The 16,866-nt window shown below is 41.6% G+C and overlaps 1 protein-coding gene across 1 annotated transcript in view; it reads right to left on the bottom strand.

The window, feature by feature from the left end:
* The window catches only part of LOC117512033 (neuropilin-1a-like), a 193,174-nt gene that overhangs the window by 41,259 nt on the left and 135,049 nt on the right, over window positions 1–16,866 (bottom strand). The window contains 1 exon segment of the mRNA XM_034171984.1: window positions 10,191–10,346. Coding sequence (XP_034027875.1) covers window positions 10,191–10,346 — 156 coding nt within the window.

Genomic DNA, 16,866 nt, shown 5'->3' with positions numbered 1-16,866 from the left:
TCCTGCCTCAGACAGTGGGCGGTGTAGACATTGCTGATCTCTGAGAACCTTGTGCCAGTGATTGTCCCTGCTGTTTTCACCACCCTCTGGAGGGCCTGCTGCTCAGCCTTAGTGCAGCTGGAAAACCACACTAAGAATTTGTAGATCAGTATGCTGTCGAGACAGTGGTAGAAGTTTACCATGAGCTGCTGAGAGATTTGAGCACTCTTAAGTTTCCTCAAGTAGAGGAGGCGTTGTTGGGCCTTTCCCACAGCTGAGGTGGTGTTAGTGTTCCAGGTCAGGTCCTCTGACACAGTCACATCCAGGAACCTGAACTGTGTGACTCTCTCCACCACCTGACTCCATATGGAGAGTGGAGTAGGGAAGGATTAGCCTGACTTGCAGAAATCCACAATCATTTCATCAGTTTTGCCCATTCCACTTTGCAGCACCTGTCTAACTCCATCAGGTTAGACGGGGAGTGTCGGTGCACAGTCATTTTCAGATCTCTCCAGAGATGCTCAATCAGATTCAGGTCTGAGCTTTGGCTGGGTGACTCAAAGACATTCACAGAGGTGTCCCGAAGCCACTCCATTGATATCTTGGCTGTGTGTTTAGGGTCATTGTCCCGCTGAAAGATGAACTGTTCCCCCAGTCTGAGGTCAAGAGCGCTCTGGAGCAGGTTTTCATCCAGGATGTCTCTATACATTGCTCCATTCAATTTTCCCTCATTCCTGACAATCTCCCAGTTCCTGCTGCTGAAAAACATGGAAAACACACTGCCACCACCATGCTTCACTGTAAGGATGGTGCCTGGTTTCCTCCAAACATGACGCTTGGCATTCACGCCAAAGAGTTCAATCTTTGTCTTATCAGACCAGAGAATTTTGTTTTTCATGGTCCGAGAGTTTTTCATGGTCCGAGAGTTCTTCAGCTGCCTTTTGGCAAATTCCAGATGGGCTGCCATGTGCCTTTTACTAAGGAGTGGCTTCTGTGTGGCCACTCTACCATACAGGTCTAATTGGTGGATTGCTACAGAGATGGTTGTCCTTCTGTAAGGTTCTCATCTCTCCACAGAGGAATGGTGGAGCTCTAACAGAGTGACCATTGGGTTCTTGGTCACCTCTCTGATGAAGGACCTTCTCCCCTGATTGCGCAGTTTAGACGGGCAGCCAGCTCTAGGAAGAGTCCTGGTGGATCACAACTTCTTCAATTTATGGATGATGGAGGCCACTGTGCTCATAACAAAAAAATGTGGAAAAAGTGAAGCACTGTGAAGACTTTCCGGATACACTGTAACACAGACAACACTGGATTGGCTCAGAGTACCCTTTTGCTATCCTCCTCTTCCAGATTTAATGGAGGCTTTTCAGAGGTGTTGCGTTTAAAGGTAGGAGTTGTCGCTGTTCTCCTCTGGGGTCAGTTGACAGCTTACTAGCACCACACAAGGAGGTCAGCCACCCAGTGAAACAACTCCCTGCTGACATCACGCCTCATTCTGGGTAAGTGAATCACAATCCGCTGACCTCCTCACTCCTCAGATGGGACCAGCCAGACAGATACACAAAAACACAACAGGAGTTGAGCCATTATTCCATGCCGGCTGTCTGTAACCCAGCACATGAGTAATACCTGTCAACCATTCCACTAAAAACAACTCCTGTCAGTCCTGCACTCTCTGGACGTCACGCGGTGTCCTCTCCACTTGCTAACCGTAAAGTGTTTTTTTCCAGAGCCGTGCTAAAGCTCCTGACTGCAGGCTCAGCATGCAGTAAATGCCGTTCTTCCACGCAAAAGCACTTTAGAGTCCGGAAAAACAACGTCACCTTTAAACCTCCATTTTACAGGAGAGACTGTGTACTTTAGAGAGAGTGTGAAAGAATCGGGCCCGGGGCCAGGCGTGTGCAGCAGCACAAACACCACTATATGGACTGCATACCGCAGTGGCAAACGTTTTCTTCCACATGCTCTTTGACTCACCTGGTGCTATTTATATGCCACACAGCATGAGAATGTGCACGCCTCTCTGACTGCTTTTATCTCTAAAGCAGCACAGATGGAAGGAACCTGCTCATTTTGACAGGCTGAACAGTAATCAATGCTTTGGGCCTGTCACACTCTGAACACACCGCCCTTGTCTCACCCCCTCCTGTTACCCTGGTCTTGTGGTCCTACATCTGCCACATGCTCAAACACTGCAGCTTTTTTCTGTTTCTACCCTTCTGTCAGTATTCCACTTAAAGCTACAGTGTGAGGTTGTCTATGATATCATGGCATCAGCAGTCATGATTTTGTTTTTCCTTCACATTTTTGCATCTTCAGCGATTAGGATTCACACTCCCTTGCCTTCTCTTGTGATCAGCAGTATGTATTATCCTCCATTTCACAAAAATAAGGCTTCTCAATATCATTAGCCTGCACTAGCAACCAGTAGACAGTCTACAGAACAACTAACGATTCCTTTTATTTTTTTTTTTCCTGCCATGATGTAAAAGTGTGAAAGGAGGAGCACGGTTTTCCCTTTTAGACTGCTGTATCAACATGAGGGGGCCCACTCTCATGTAGATAAGAAGGCCTCATTTCAAGCTTATGAAACACATCCATTTCTTGTTGCAGGTAATTCTAAACTAATAGAAACATAGCTCATTGTATTTTATTTATTTATTATTATTTAGTTTTTTAGAGGAAAAAAACCAAAGTGAAGAAGACTTAAAATGAGGTCAATCAGTCATAATGACCCCTCAAAGTCTTGTACTGTACTAGTATAGTACAGTACAAAACGTTTAAGCACATAAAAAAGAGGCAATACTTTGAAAACAGTTAATGAGCTGTTATGCTAACAACTGAAATAACTTCATTACCTTTAACATGCATGTTTATGACTGTCAATCTGTCAATAGTCATACAACCGAGGGTATTTTAGCATTAAGTTATTTTTTAATAAATGTGAATAGAATAGAATAGAATAGAAACTTTATTGCCATTGCACATATACAACCCCAATTCCAATGAAGTTGGGACGTTTTGTAAATTAAAAACAGAAAACAATGATTTGCAAATCATCTTCAACCTATATTCAGTTGAATACACCACAAAGACAAGATATTTAATGTTCAAACTGATAAATTTTATTGTTTTTGTCATGCCTGGCCCTGTTGCAGGCTTTAATCCTTATTTTGCCTCTTTATTTGGTTCATCGATGTGGTTATTCTCTATTGTAGATTTGCTTTGTTACTTTTTTTTTTGTTACTTTTATACTTTGGCCATAAGTTCAGTCCCATTCTAGTTTGTTTTGTCAGTTTATGTTTGCATTTTTATCACTTGTTTATTTTTGCTTTTCTCTTTGGTGTTATCTGTTGTGTTTATGGTCAGGTTTGTTTTCTGTCATCTTGTGGGTTCTGTTTTATTCATAGTTTGTTTAACCTATTTGTTTTCTTTATCAGTGCCAGTTCAGTTTTGCTTCAGTATTTATTTTTCTTGTATTCTCTAATCAGTTCTCATGCAGTTTCTTCATACTTATTATTTTCTGTTCCAGTTTTAGTTCATGTTCATGACCGATTCTATGTTCCTATTTATTGTTATATTTTATTGTCCTCAGTCTCTCTTCATGTTCTCGTTTCCTCACGCCCCTCTGATTGTTCTGTCTGCACCTGCCATGTGTCCCTGTCTCTCACTTTGATTCAGTTTGCTTTGTGTTTACTTTCACTCACGCTCTTTGCACCTGCTCACATATCTTTGTGTATTACATCACTCCAGTTTGTGCACTGCCCTCCTCACAATCTTGCCCGTGTATAATATTTGTCCACTAGCCACGCCCCCTTTTTAGATCCTTCTCCTCACGTGCACCTTGTTAACACCTGCTTATTTAGTCTCCTCCCAGCCATCACACCTTTGCCAGATTGTTGTCTCTGTACACTTTCCAGCGCCCATTTTTCAGTCCTGAGTTTGCCTTGCCGTGTTCCATTTTTTTGCTCTTTTCTCCTCGGCTATGTCTCTTGCCTCTCCTCGGATGTCCGTGATTGCTCATGCCACAGAACCTTGCTTGTCCATGACTGCGTCTCAGCCTAACCCTGCTTGTACCTCTGCCTCGCTGACTGTTCACATGTGTACCGTACCAGAGCCTGGAATAAAGACCATGATTTCATTCAGACCTAAGCCTAGTCTGGGAGTCTGTATTGCGGGTCCACCCGCTCCTGGTGCTGGGCTGGCGCGCGCCCTGACAGTTTTTGTGCAAATATTTGCTCATTTTGAAATAGATGCCTGCAACACATTTCAAAAAAGCTGGGACAGTGGTATGTTTACTGTGGCTTGGCATTGTCTTGCTGAAATAAGCAGGAACGTCCCTGAAAAAGACGGTGCTTGGATGGCAGCATGTGTTGCTCCAAAACCTGGATGTACCTTTTAGCATTGATGGTGCCATCACAGATGTGTAAGTTGCCCATGCCATGGGCACTAACACACCCCTATACCATCACAGATGCTGGCTTTTGAACTTTGCGCTGGTAACAGTCTGGATGGTCTTTTTCCTCTTTTGTCTGGAGGACACAACGACTGTGATTTCCAAAAACAATTTGAAATGTGCACTCATCAGACCTCAGCACACTTTTCCAGTTTGTGCCTGTCCATTTCAAATGAGCTCAGGCCCAGAGAAGGTGGCAGTGTTTCTGGATGAACCACTCTATTGGTGGTTGGCTCTCACTGCGGTATTGTATCACTTACTGTTCCGGAGCACAGCGGTGTTTTTCTGTATCTGTTAGCTGTTTAATCTGCGCAGTTAGATTGGTCTAGTTATCTAGATTACGATTTGTTTCCCAGTGTAATCTTTACGTGCCTTAACTAAAGCACTCCTGCTGAATCATCTCTAAATTATTTACACATTATTCACTTTGCGTGTTTTTAGGAATCCGCTAGCTTAGCGTAGCTACTAGCTCTTAGCCGATTTAGCATGGCGGCTTCTCCTGTCTCTCCCGCACTTTTCTGCTCTGGGTGTGAAATGTTTAGTTATTCCTCGGCCTCCTTTAGCAGTAATGGTACTTGTAATAAGTGTAGCTTATTCATAGCTTTGGAGGCCAGGCTGGGCGAATTGGAGACTCGGCTCCGCACCTTGGAAAATTCTACAGCTAGCCAGGCCCCTGTAGTCGGTGCGGACCAAGGTAGCTTAGCCGCCATTAGTTCCCCCCTGGCAGATCCCGAGCAGCCGGGAAAGCAGGCCGACTGGGTGACTGTGAGGAGGAAGCGTAGTTCTAAACAGAAGCCCCGTGTACACCGCCAACCCGTTCACAATTCTAACCGTTTTTCCCCACTCGACGACACACCCGCCGAGGATCAAACTCTGGTTATTGGCGACTCTGTTTTGCGAAATGTGAAGTTAGCGACACCAGCAACCATAGTCAATTGTCTTCCGGGGGCCAGAGCAGGCGACATTGAAGGAAATTTGAATCTGCTGGCTAAGGCTAAGCGTAAATTTGGTAAGATTGTAATTCACGTCGGCAGTAATGACACCCGGTTACGCCAATCGGAGGTCACTAAAATTAACATTAAATCGGTGTGTAACTTTGCAAAAACAATGTCGGACTCTGTAGTTTTCTCTGGGCCCCTCCCCAATCAGACCGGGAGTGACATGTTTAGCTGCATGTTCTCCCTGAATTGCTGGCTGTCTGAGTGCTGTCCAAAAAATGAGGTGGGCTTCATAGATAATTGGCAAAGCTTCTGGGGAAAGCCTGGTCTTGTTAGGAGAGACGGCATCCATCCCACTTTGGATGGAGCAGCTCTCATTTCTAGAAATCTGGCCAATTTTCTTAAATCCTCCAAACCGTGACTATCCAGGTTTGGGACCAGGAAGCAGAGTTGTAGTCTTACACACCTCTCTGCAGCTTCTCTCCCCCTGCCATCCCCTCATTACCCCATCCCCGTAGAGACGGTGCCTGCTCCCAGACCACCAATAACCAGCAAAAATCTATTTAAGCATAAAAATTCAAAAAGAAAAAATAATATAGCACCTTCAACTGCACCACAGACTAAAACAGTTAAATGTGGTCTATTAAACATTAGGTCTCTCTCTTCTAAGTCCCTGTTGGTGAATGATATAATAATTGATCAACATATTGATTTATTCTGCCTTACAGAAACCTGGTTACAGCAGGATGAATATGTTAGTTTAAATGAGTCAACACCCCCGAGTCACACTAACTGTCAGAATGCTCGTAGCACAGGCCGAGGCGGAGGATTAGCAGCAATCTTCCATTCCAGCTTATTAATTAATCAAAAACCCAGACAGAGCTTTAATTCATTTGAAAGCTTGACTCTTAGTCTTGTCCATCCAAATTGGAAGTCCCAAAAACCAGTTTTATTTGTTATTATCTATCGTCCACCTGGTCGTTACTGTGAGTTTGTCTGTGAATTTTCAGACCTTTTGTCTGACTTAGTGCTTAGCTCAGATAAGATAATTATAGTGGGCGATTTTAACATCCACACAGATGCTGAGAATGACAGCTCAACACTGCATTTAATCTATTATTAGACTCTATTGGCTTTGCTCAAAAAGTAAATGAGTCCACCCACCACTTTAATCATATCTTAGATCTTGTTCTGACTTATGGTATGGAAATAGAAGACTTAACAGTATTCCCTGAAAATTCCCTTCTGTCTGATCATTTCTTAATAACATTTACATTTACTCTGATGGACTACCCAGCAGTGGGGAATAAGTTTCATTACACTAGAAGTCTTTCAGAAAGCGCTGTAACTAGGTTTAAGGATATGATTCCTTCTTTATGTTCTCTAATGCCATATACCAACACAGTGCAGAGTAGCTACCTAAACTCTGTAAGTGAGATAGAGTATCTCGTCAATAGTTTTACATCCTCATTGAAGACAACTTTGGATGCTGTAGCTCCTCTGAAAAAGAGAGCTTTAAATCAGAAGTGCCTGACTCCGTGGTATAACTCACAAACTCGTAGCTTAAAGCAGATAACCCGTAAGTTGGAGAGGAAATGGCGTCTCACTAATTTAGAAGATCTTCACTTAGCCTGGAAAAAGAGTCTGTTGCTCTATAAAAAAAAGCCCTCCGTAAAGCTAGGACATCTTTCTACTCATCACTAATTGAAGAAAATAAGAACCCCAGGTTTTTTTTCAGCACTGTAGCCAGGCTGACAAAGAGTCAGAGCTCTATTGAGCTGAGTATTCCATTAACTTTAACTAGTAATGACTTCATGACTTTCTTTGCTAACAAAATTTTAACTATTAGAAAAAAATTACTCATAACCATCCCAAAGACGTATCGTTATCTTTGGCTGCTTTCAGTGATGCCGGTATTTGATTAGACTCTTTCTCTCCGATTGTTCTGAGTTATTTTCATTAGTTACTTCATCCAAACCATCAACATGTTTATTAGACCCCATTCCTACCAGGCTGCTCAAGGAAGCCCTACCATTATTTAATGCTTCGATCTTAAATATAATCAATCTATCTTTGTTAGTTGGCTATGTACCACAGGCTTTTAAGGTGGCAGTAATTAAACCATTACTTAAAAAGCCATCACTTGACCCAGCTATCTTAGCTAATTATAGGCCAATCTCCAACCTTCCTTTTCTCTCAAAAATTCTTGAAAGGGTAGTTGTAAAACAGCTAACTGATCATCTGCAGAGGAATGGTCTATTTGAAGAGTTTCAGTCAGGTTTTAGAATTCATCATAGTACAGAAACAGCATTAGTGAAGGTTACAAATGATCTTCTTATGGCCTCGGACAGTGGACTCATCTCTGTGCTTGTTCTGTTAGACCTCAGTGCTGCTTTTGATACTGTTGACCATAAAATTTTATTACAGAGATTAGAGCATGCCATAGGTATTAAAGGCACTGCACTGCGGTGGTTTGAATCATATTTGTCTAATAGATTACAATTTGTTCATGTAAATGGGGAATCTTCTTCACAGACTAAAGTTAATTATGGAGTTCCACAAGGTTCTGTGCTAGGACCAATTTTATTCACTTTATACATGCTTCCCTTAGGTAGTATTATTAGACGGTATTGCTTAAATTTTCATTGTTACGCAGATGATACCCAGCTTTATCTATCCATGAAGCCAGAGGACACACACCAATTAGCTAAACTGCAGGATTGTCTTACAGACATAAAGACATGGATGACCTCTAATTTCCTGCTTTTAAACTCAGATAAAACTGAAGTTATTGTACTTGGCCCCACAAATCTTAGAAACATGGTGTCTAACCAGATCCTTACTCTGGATGGCATTACCCTGACCTCTAGTAATACTGTGAGAAATCTTGGAGTCATTTTTGATCAGGATATGTCATTCAAAGCGCATATTAAACAAATATGTAGGACTGCTTTTTTGCATTTACGCAATATCTCTAAAATCAGAAAGGTCTTGTCTCAGAGTGATGCTGAAAAACTAATTCATGCATTTATTTCCTCTAGGCTGGACTATTGTAATTCATTATTATCAGGTTGTCCTAAAAGTTCCATAAAAAGCCTTCAGTTAATTCAAAATGCTGCAGCTAGAGTACTGACGGGGACTAGAAGGAGAGAGCATATCTCACCCATATTGGCCTCTCTTCATTGGCTTCCTGTTAATTCTAGAATAGAATTTAAAATTCTTCTTCTTACTCATAAGGTTTTGAATAATCAGGTCCCATCTTATCTTAGGGACCTCGTAGTACCATATCACCCCAATAGAGCGCTTCGCTCTCAGACTGCAGGCTTACTTGTAGTTCCTAGGGTTTGTAAGAGTAGAATGGGAGGCAGAGCCTTCAGCTTTCAGGCTCCTCTCCTGTGGAACCAGCTCCCAATTCAGATCAGGGAGACAGACACCCTCTCTACTTTTAAGATTAGGCTTAAAACTTTCCTTTTTGCTAAAGCTTATAGTTAGGGCTGGATCAGGTGACCCTGAACCATCCCTTAGTTATGCTGCTATAGACGTAGACTGCTGGGGGGTTCCCATGATGCACTGTTTCTTTCTCTTTTTGCTCTGTATGCACCACTCTGCATTTAATCATTAGTGATCGATCTCTGTTCCCCTCCACAGCATGTCTTTTTCCTGGTTCTCTCCCTCAGCCCCAACCAGTCCCAGCAGAAGACTGCCCCTCCCTGAGCCTGGTTCTGCTGGAGGTTTCTTCCTGTTAAAAGGGAGTTTTTCCTTCCCACTGTAGCCAAGTTTTGACCGTTGGGGTTTTACATAATTATTGTATGGCCTTGCCTTACAATATAAAGCGCCTTGGGGCAACTGTTTGTTGTGATTTGGCACTATATAAAAAAAATTGATTGATTGATTGATGTTGATGTATGGCTTTTGCTTTGCATGGTAGAGTTTTAACTTGCACTTGTAGATGTAGCGATGAACTGTGTTAACTGAGAATGGTTTTCTGAAGTGTTCCTGAGCACATGCGGTAAGATCATTTACACAATGATGTCGGTTTTTAATGCAGCGCCGCCTGAGGGATCGAAGGTCACGGGCATTTAATGTTGGTTTTCGGCCTTGCCGCTTACATGTAGAAAGTGCTTCAGATTCTCTGAATCATCTGATTATATTATGGACTGTAGATGATGGAATCCCTAAATTCCTTGCAATTGAACATTGAGAAACATTGTTCTTAAACTGTTGGACTATTTTTTCATGCAGTTGTTCACAAAGTGGTGATCCTCGTCCCATCTTTGCTTGTGAACGGCTGAGACTTTTGGGGATGCTCCTTTTATACCCAATCATGACACTCACCTGTTTCCAAACAGGTGTTCTTTGAGCATTCATCAACTTTCCCAGACTTTTGTTGCCCCGTCCCAACTTTTTTGAAATGTGTTGCCGGCATCCATTTCAAAATGAGCAAATATTTGCACAAAAACAATACAGTTTATCAGTTTGAACATTAAATATCTTGACTTTGTGGTTTATTCAGTTGAATATAGGTTGAAAAGGATTTGCAAATCATTGTATTCTATTTTCATTTACATTTTACACAGTGTCCCAACTTCATTGGAATTGGGGTTGTATATCAAAATCCACTCAGCTGTTCTACTGATCTGGGGTTACCTATGTTATAAATATGAAGTATCTACCATATATTGCATTATCATGCTCCCAGTAAAACACAGACATCTGGATCATTGCAAGGATCTGTATTATTTTCTGGCCTACTCATACACCAAAATTCTTAAAAAAAAAAAAGAAAGGATGCTGTCTCTATTGATGCCTCCTACCTTCTGTTTGGATCCCTCCTTGAGAGTGATCCAGTCTTCCCCATTGGAGCTGACATCTACTTTGTATGACTTCACAAAGTAGACCCTCCTGGTCTCCTGCGAAATGGCACCCTGAGTACCAATACCTGATACAAACCTCAAGAACCCAAGGTCTACCTGTGGAGGGAAAAAAGATGTGAGCAAAACCAGCTTCACGTGATTCTCTGTTTAGCCATGAACATGTTTCACAGTAACAACTTTTTCTGTTGGTCACAACATCTACATTTCAGCTAATACATATAGAAAATACCTGTGTGCTGAAAAGCAAGGCTTTAATTTTTGCAAAGGTGAACTGTGTTGGATTACTGACAGGTTTCACCAGGAGACATGTGGCATTCCAGACGAACATCTGAGTGCGAATGCTTGCTTGGATGTATTGCTGTTCACTTATTTTGAATGTTTTCAAATGATACATGTGTGTTTCTGTTGATGTTAAGCAGATGTACTGCGTCACTCATGGTTATCAAGTAAAGTGTCCGTCTGCCAACCATCTGCCGCTGCTGCTGTCAGAAAGCAGAGTACACGCAGACACTTGCACACACACCCTTCATCCTGAAAGTCACAATGGCTTTTCTGGTCTCATTAATCTGGCATCAGTAAAGTTTGTCTTGTTTTGTTTTGTTGTCACAAGGCTGCAACAAGGGGACATTCCACTTATGATGCAATCACAGTGTTCGCCCTTTATACTTACTTAATGTGGAGAATTCACATTTAGTTCAGATATTTGGTTCCTTGATTTGGTTTGCATTGTTGTCACAAGTGAACCATACCATGGTCCACGTGAAACTAGACTGAGTTGCACGTGTTCAAGAGAATTGAAATATGATTCACTTGCGGTAAGAAAGCAAACTAAACCAGCTGAGCAAAGATGTGATCTGAACCAAATGTGAATTCCACACATTATGATTGTGCCAAAGTGATCTATGTGCCGTGTCAGTTGGTGTGGAGTTGCGTTGTAGTAGCAAATGTACGTAGTATATGACCAAGTACTGGACCTCTAACAGCACACAGATAACCTGAGTTGGAACCTGGGAAGGATCTTAGATATTTCTAATCCATGAGGAAACGCATACATACTTTTCCATTTATCAATGATAACAATTTGGTTCCTGTTGACCTTTGCTGGCTACTTAACCCTACTGTACATTTCTTTCATTCAAAACAAAAGAGTGAATGTGCCAAGAGACTGAATGACTTTTAAAGAACGCTACAGAGTATGAAGCAGCATGCATGATTTTAACATTTCTGCCATTTCTGATAGGCCAAGCTGACATTAATGAGGAAAAATGGTGTTGCATGCGAAAGCCAATAATATGCTGGATTGATGTAGGAAACCACGGCATTGGTGGAACAGGCTACCAGATCCTTGTGAGACACAAGGCCTTTGATGTTGGCTTCAGATGGGCCCAAGTTCTGATGGAATATGGAACAAGTTCTTGAACAGATTACAAAATTCACACTGAGCTGACCACTGGTATGTAAGAGTATGCAAGGAAGGGTAACAAAAGTCAAATCCTTTTTGCATGAAGTAAAGAAGCAGAAGACATGGAAGCATGCACAATTTCTACAACTAAATTAAAGCTGGGGTGGTGTGGGCAAAAAACATAGGCATGTTAAAACCATACATTTAAGTGGATGCAGCCAGCTTTCTCTGTCAGCCATATATGTTTTAGTCTCACTTAATGACTCTGAGCAAAGAGCAGCTGAGCAACATCAGCGTGCCACAGTGCACCAGTCATTCCGGCTACTTACATTGGCATTTCACTTACTAAAGCAAAAAGATATAAACAGATGGAAGCAATAAATGAAGTTCCATCATCTTATTCCTGCTTTCCCTGGCTGTCTCTTGGGCACTGAAAGGGTTTGGATGAATAGAGACTATCAGAGACACAATAGTTTTGTTTCAGTCTGTAGGCTCAAGAGGCTTACTCAGTAAGTCTCAGACTTCTTTTGGGTCCACAAATAGAGACAAAATCAAATCCAGTTGGTTTTAGATGGTTCCCATTTAATAATGCACAAGCTGAGCTCTTTGCTGGCTAAATGGGCATATATGCCGTGAGTAAGCGTGCAAAGCATAGTCGATGGAAGTACATCAGTCCAGGCAGTACCATTCAAATAGTCACTCTCTCTTGTTTCCAGTCTAGACCAATGGAAAGGAGACTTACTGAAAAGGCTTAGTAAAAACACCTAATAGGAAGACTTGACCTTAGGGCATTGTCTCTGAATGGATCTCATTTGGTGTAATAGAGAGGAAAAGCCTCTAGGAATGAAAGAAGTGCTGGACTAATTGTAAACACACATGGATACTCAGACTCCTCTAGTCTTATGTGCATGCTGAAATACGATTGCCCAAAGAGGGAAGGTGTAATTTATACTAATAATCAATATTCTTAGCCAATATTGGAGCATACAGGAAAAAGGGTTTTAAAAACTCATTTAAAAGCTTGCACTGTGTCCAAGAGGTTGTATGACATTTGCTGGGTGTGGAGGAATGAGCTGCAAACCATCATCCCTTTGTGGTTCAATAATTTTAGGGAACCATGATAGATTCTGCAGGCTTTCCATTATGGCAAGAATGAAATGCTGGAACCAAAATAAAAAAAAGTTTTAAAAGTTGTTGGCACTTCAAGCTCAGACGAAAGAGATGCATTTCCAAAATACAGAGCATTCAAACCGTAATGTAGGGTAAACTTTCAATAAGCGCCAATGAGAGAGTTGCGGGTGGAAAAATGCAAGATGAAAAGAAAGTGAGAGGAAAGAAGAAAGGAGTGTAAAGGGGAAACAAACCACTGACACTGATGGTTGATAAGATGTGAAGGACGGAAAGAAGCATGGACTCTGTAGCAATGAAGAGCACAGACTAGCTCAGTTTCACAGGCACAGGCTGATAACAGGGCTTGGGTAATGAGCAAAGCATGATTTATTAATGGCTGCTTGTTAGAGACAGAGGAATGAAGCCAAGCCTGCCCTAACAGAGTGGGGTTATGGGGGTCGGGAAGAGATGATGGGATGCCAGGATGTTTGGATATGAAGTTCATTCCATACCAAAGAGGCCATACTGAAAACAAACAGACTGGGATAATGATTTCTAATGGGACTCCTTTAGCCCAGAACCACCAAGAAACTGAGCTGACCTATATGCATAAACCAAAAACATTAGAAACTGCATAGTGCAGAGTGGATTTCAAGCAACACCATTTGACAATACATTGCTATCTAGCCATGAATGATAGCGCAATGCTTCAGAGGTGTTGTAATGACCTAAGATGGTCACATGCTGGATGAAGCTGGTGCTGCATCCATCATGCTGTGTAATTGCCCTAGGTCTCCATTTTCACCATCCAGATAGACCAATAGTCCAACCATATTTCCCAAATGTAGCCTTTGAACGTCAGTGGGAAGTTGAGAAGTGATTTGCCCCTTGGTCTCATCCAGTTGTGGGGGACCTGGGGTGGATGCATTGACGTGCGGTCAGGGGAGGCAGGTGAGGCTGTGCACTCTTAAAATTGTCAAACACTTTGGTTATTTGAACTTACATTCCATAATTTAGCTGATGTACATTATGTACAGTGTTTTTGTAAACGGCCATATGTGTGTGTAACGTGGTTCATATGCTGGGCGACCATAAATTGGCTGCAAAAAGTCACTAGGTGAGGCATGCAGTTCTTCTGCCTCATGTTAGGGGGCATGAGTGATCCCAGGGATTCTTCTTGCAGCAACTCCTCGGCTGCAGAATAAATGACAGCAAGCTACAATTTACAGTTAGCAAGTAAAGAGCCACGGTCCATTTATTTTAATTTCAGAATGGAGGATTACATATCCAAACTGAAACAATTTTCTAAACTGGACTTTCAATTGAAGCAGGAGGTAATACAGTTGTATAAAAGTTTAGGCACCCCTGATGATTTCCATGATTTTCCTTTATAAATCATTGGTTGTTTGAATCAGCAATTTCAGTTAAGTATATCATATTGCAGACAAACACAGTGATATCTGAGAAGTGAAATGACATTCATAGGATTTACAAAAAGTGTGTAATAATTCTTTAAACAAAATTAGGCAGCTGCATAAATTTGGGCACAATACATCAATATTTTGTAGATCCTCCTTTTGCAGAAATAACAGCCTCTAAATGATTCCTATAGCTTCCAAAGAGAGTCTGGATTCTGGTTGAAGGTATTTTGGACCATTCATCTTCAGTAATATTCAGGTCTGGGGACTGAGATGGCCATTTAGGACGTTGTACTTGTTTCTCTGCATGAATGCCTTAGTAGAGTTTGAGCAGTGTTTAGGGTCGTTGTCTTGTTGAAAGATCCACCCCCAGCGCAACTTCAACTTTGTCACTGATTCATAAACATTGTTCTCAAGAAACTGCTGCTATTGACTGGAATCCATGTGACCCTCAACTTTAACAAGATTCCCAGTACCTGCATTGGCCACACAGCCACACAGCATGAAGGAACCACCTCCAAATTTTACTGTAGGTGGCAAGTGTTTTGCCACTTCGGGGCTTAACTAGTACTGTGCCTGTAGTCTTCCATTTCCTCACTATGTTCCTCACAGTGGAAACTGACAGCTGAAATCTCTGAGATAGCTTTTTGTATTCTTCCCCTAAACCATGATGTTGAACAATCTTTGTTTTCAGGTCATTTGAGAGGTGTTTCGAGGCTCCCATGTTGCCACTCATTAGAAGCGATGCAAAGAGGGGAAACACTTGCAAATGGCCATCTTAAATACCCTTTCTCATGATTGGATTCACCTGTGTAAGGAGGTCAAGGGTCAGTGAGCTTACCAAACCAATTTTGTGTTCCAATAATTTGTGCTAAATGTATTCAAATCAATAAAATGACAAGGGTGCTCAAATGTATGCACCTGCCTAATTTTGTTTAAATAATTATTACACACTTTGTTTAAATACTAGAAACTTCATTTCACTTCTCAAATATCAGTGTGTTCATCTGCTATATGATATATTTAACTGAAATGTCTGATTCAAGCAAGCAATGATTTATAAAGGAAAATCATGAAAATTATCAGGGGTGCCCAAACCTTTGCATACAACTGCACTTAAAGGAAGACCAACACAGGAGCTAAAAGGTTCAGACTACATGACAGAAAACCCACTCTTTTCAAACTGAGTGGGACACACGCAAAGTCTGGCTGTGTGGATGTCCAGCAAGAAACTATCTGGACTCAGATGGGATATTGTGACCTGAAGAATTTTCTCATCAAACACAAGCGGTCGACCACTCACATTCAAAGTCAGAAAAGGCTTAAAACATAGAGTCGAAACAGGAAGGATGACTTTCTTCCCTGGCAGTGATTTCCACTGAGAGAGAGAGGCTTTAAAAGTGAAGGAAGATAAGGAATACTTCTACAAACAAGTCATCGATGCTTTTGTTCAGAAGGAGCGGCACATGGACTTCATTTATAAGCAAATTTTTGTGTGCTACAGTTTGTATGTGTAAAGAATGCTGATATGAGAGTTTACACATAACCCGTTAACTGCTATCAATCAAACGGTGAATGAGCTACTCTGTGGGCTACATATGTTTGTAAATCTGATTATGATGAAGTCAGTGCTTCACCTGCCATCAGCCTCACCACACATCACTGGGTGGATGTAGTACTGAGGTCCATGTTTGCTTGATCACTCTCAGGACATCACACCACAGCCACAGGGTCAAAATTGATATTCACTCACAATGCAATCAAACATCTCATTTTGGTCTCCTGAAGGATGTGTTTATTTGAAACAAAGTTATTCCAGTACCAATGTATGTCCGGGGAATACTTGGGTAGAACTGGAATGAGTGGTACCAAAGAATTTCATGGAAATATCTAGTACCAAAGACATGCAACTATTCTCTTAGGTTACTGGTTGGGACTCAAGTCTCAAAACCTTACAGTAGACAGAAACACCCTTAAGCAAATGATGTAATATGACCTCTTCTCCAGCACATGTAGAGGTGTACTACTTTTTTGACACTGTTGCCAGAACATAATGATGCACCACTTTGTGCCTGTTCTGCATTCACTTTGTTATTTTTGAGTGGTGAGGTGCATTTACATGGAACCCAACCCAACAGAAGAAAGGACTTGATACATTCTGAGCATACTGGTGCACAGCTACTCATATGCGTGTGTGGGGGGGGGGAGAGAGCACACAAGGACCGTATGCTATATACATGCCACATTGGGTAAGAAATCACCCACACTTCTCAAAATTGCTCCATAAAGTGATGGCAGGTTGATATGTGGGCAGAAAGTGAACGTGTCCTTGTCCCCCTGGAGCCGATCTGCTCCAACATGCTGCTGAAAATATGTTGACTATGTTTGCATGTGCATGTTTGTCGTCTTCCTGCTGCGAGGCAAACAGATATCTCAAAGCCCTCGTTAAGTGGACATGGCTGCAGCTGTATTACAGTCTAATGAAACTAGAAAAGCAGAAAAATAATTAGTCTTGCAACATTAGCCACTTAAAGCTTTGTGTGCAACCAATTAGATCACCATACTGAAAATCACATCAGGCATTTGAATGAGGCATGTATGTGTGAGGGAATAAACAATGTGGAATCACAATAAGTTCATGTCTTATATGTGTTTGTACAACTTTGAAGAGATAATCTTCCAATTA

This window comes from Thalassophryne amazonica, chromosome 1 (genome assembly GCF_902500255.1).
Source record: "Thalassophryne amazonica chromosome 1, fThaAma1.1, whole genome shotgun sequence".
Classification (NCBI taxonomy): domain Eukaryota; kingdom Metazoa; phylum Chordata; class Actinopteri; order Batrachoidiformes; family Batrachoididae; genus Thalassophryne; species Thalassophryne amazonica.
The sequence above is the reverse complement of the archived record's forward strand: the minus strand, read 5'-3'. Positions and strand labels throughout refer to the sequence as shown.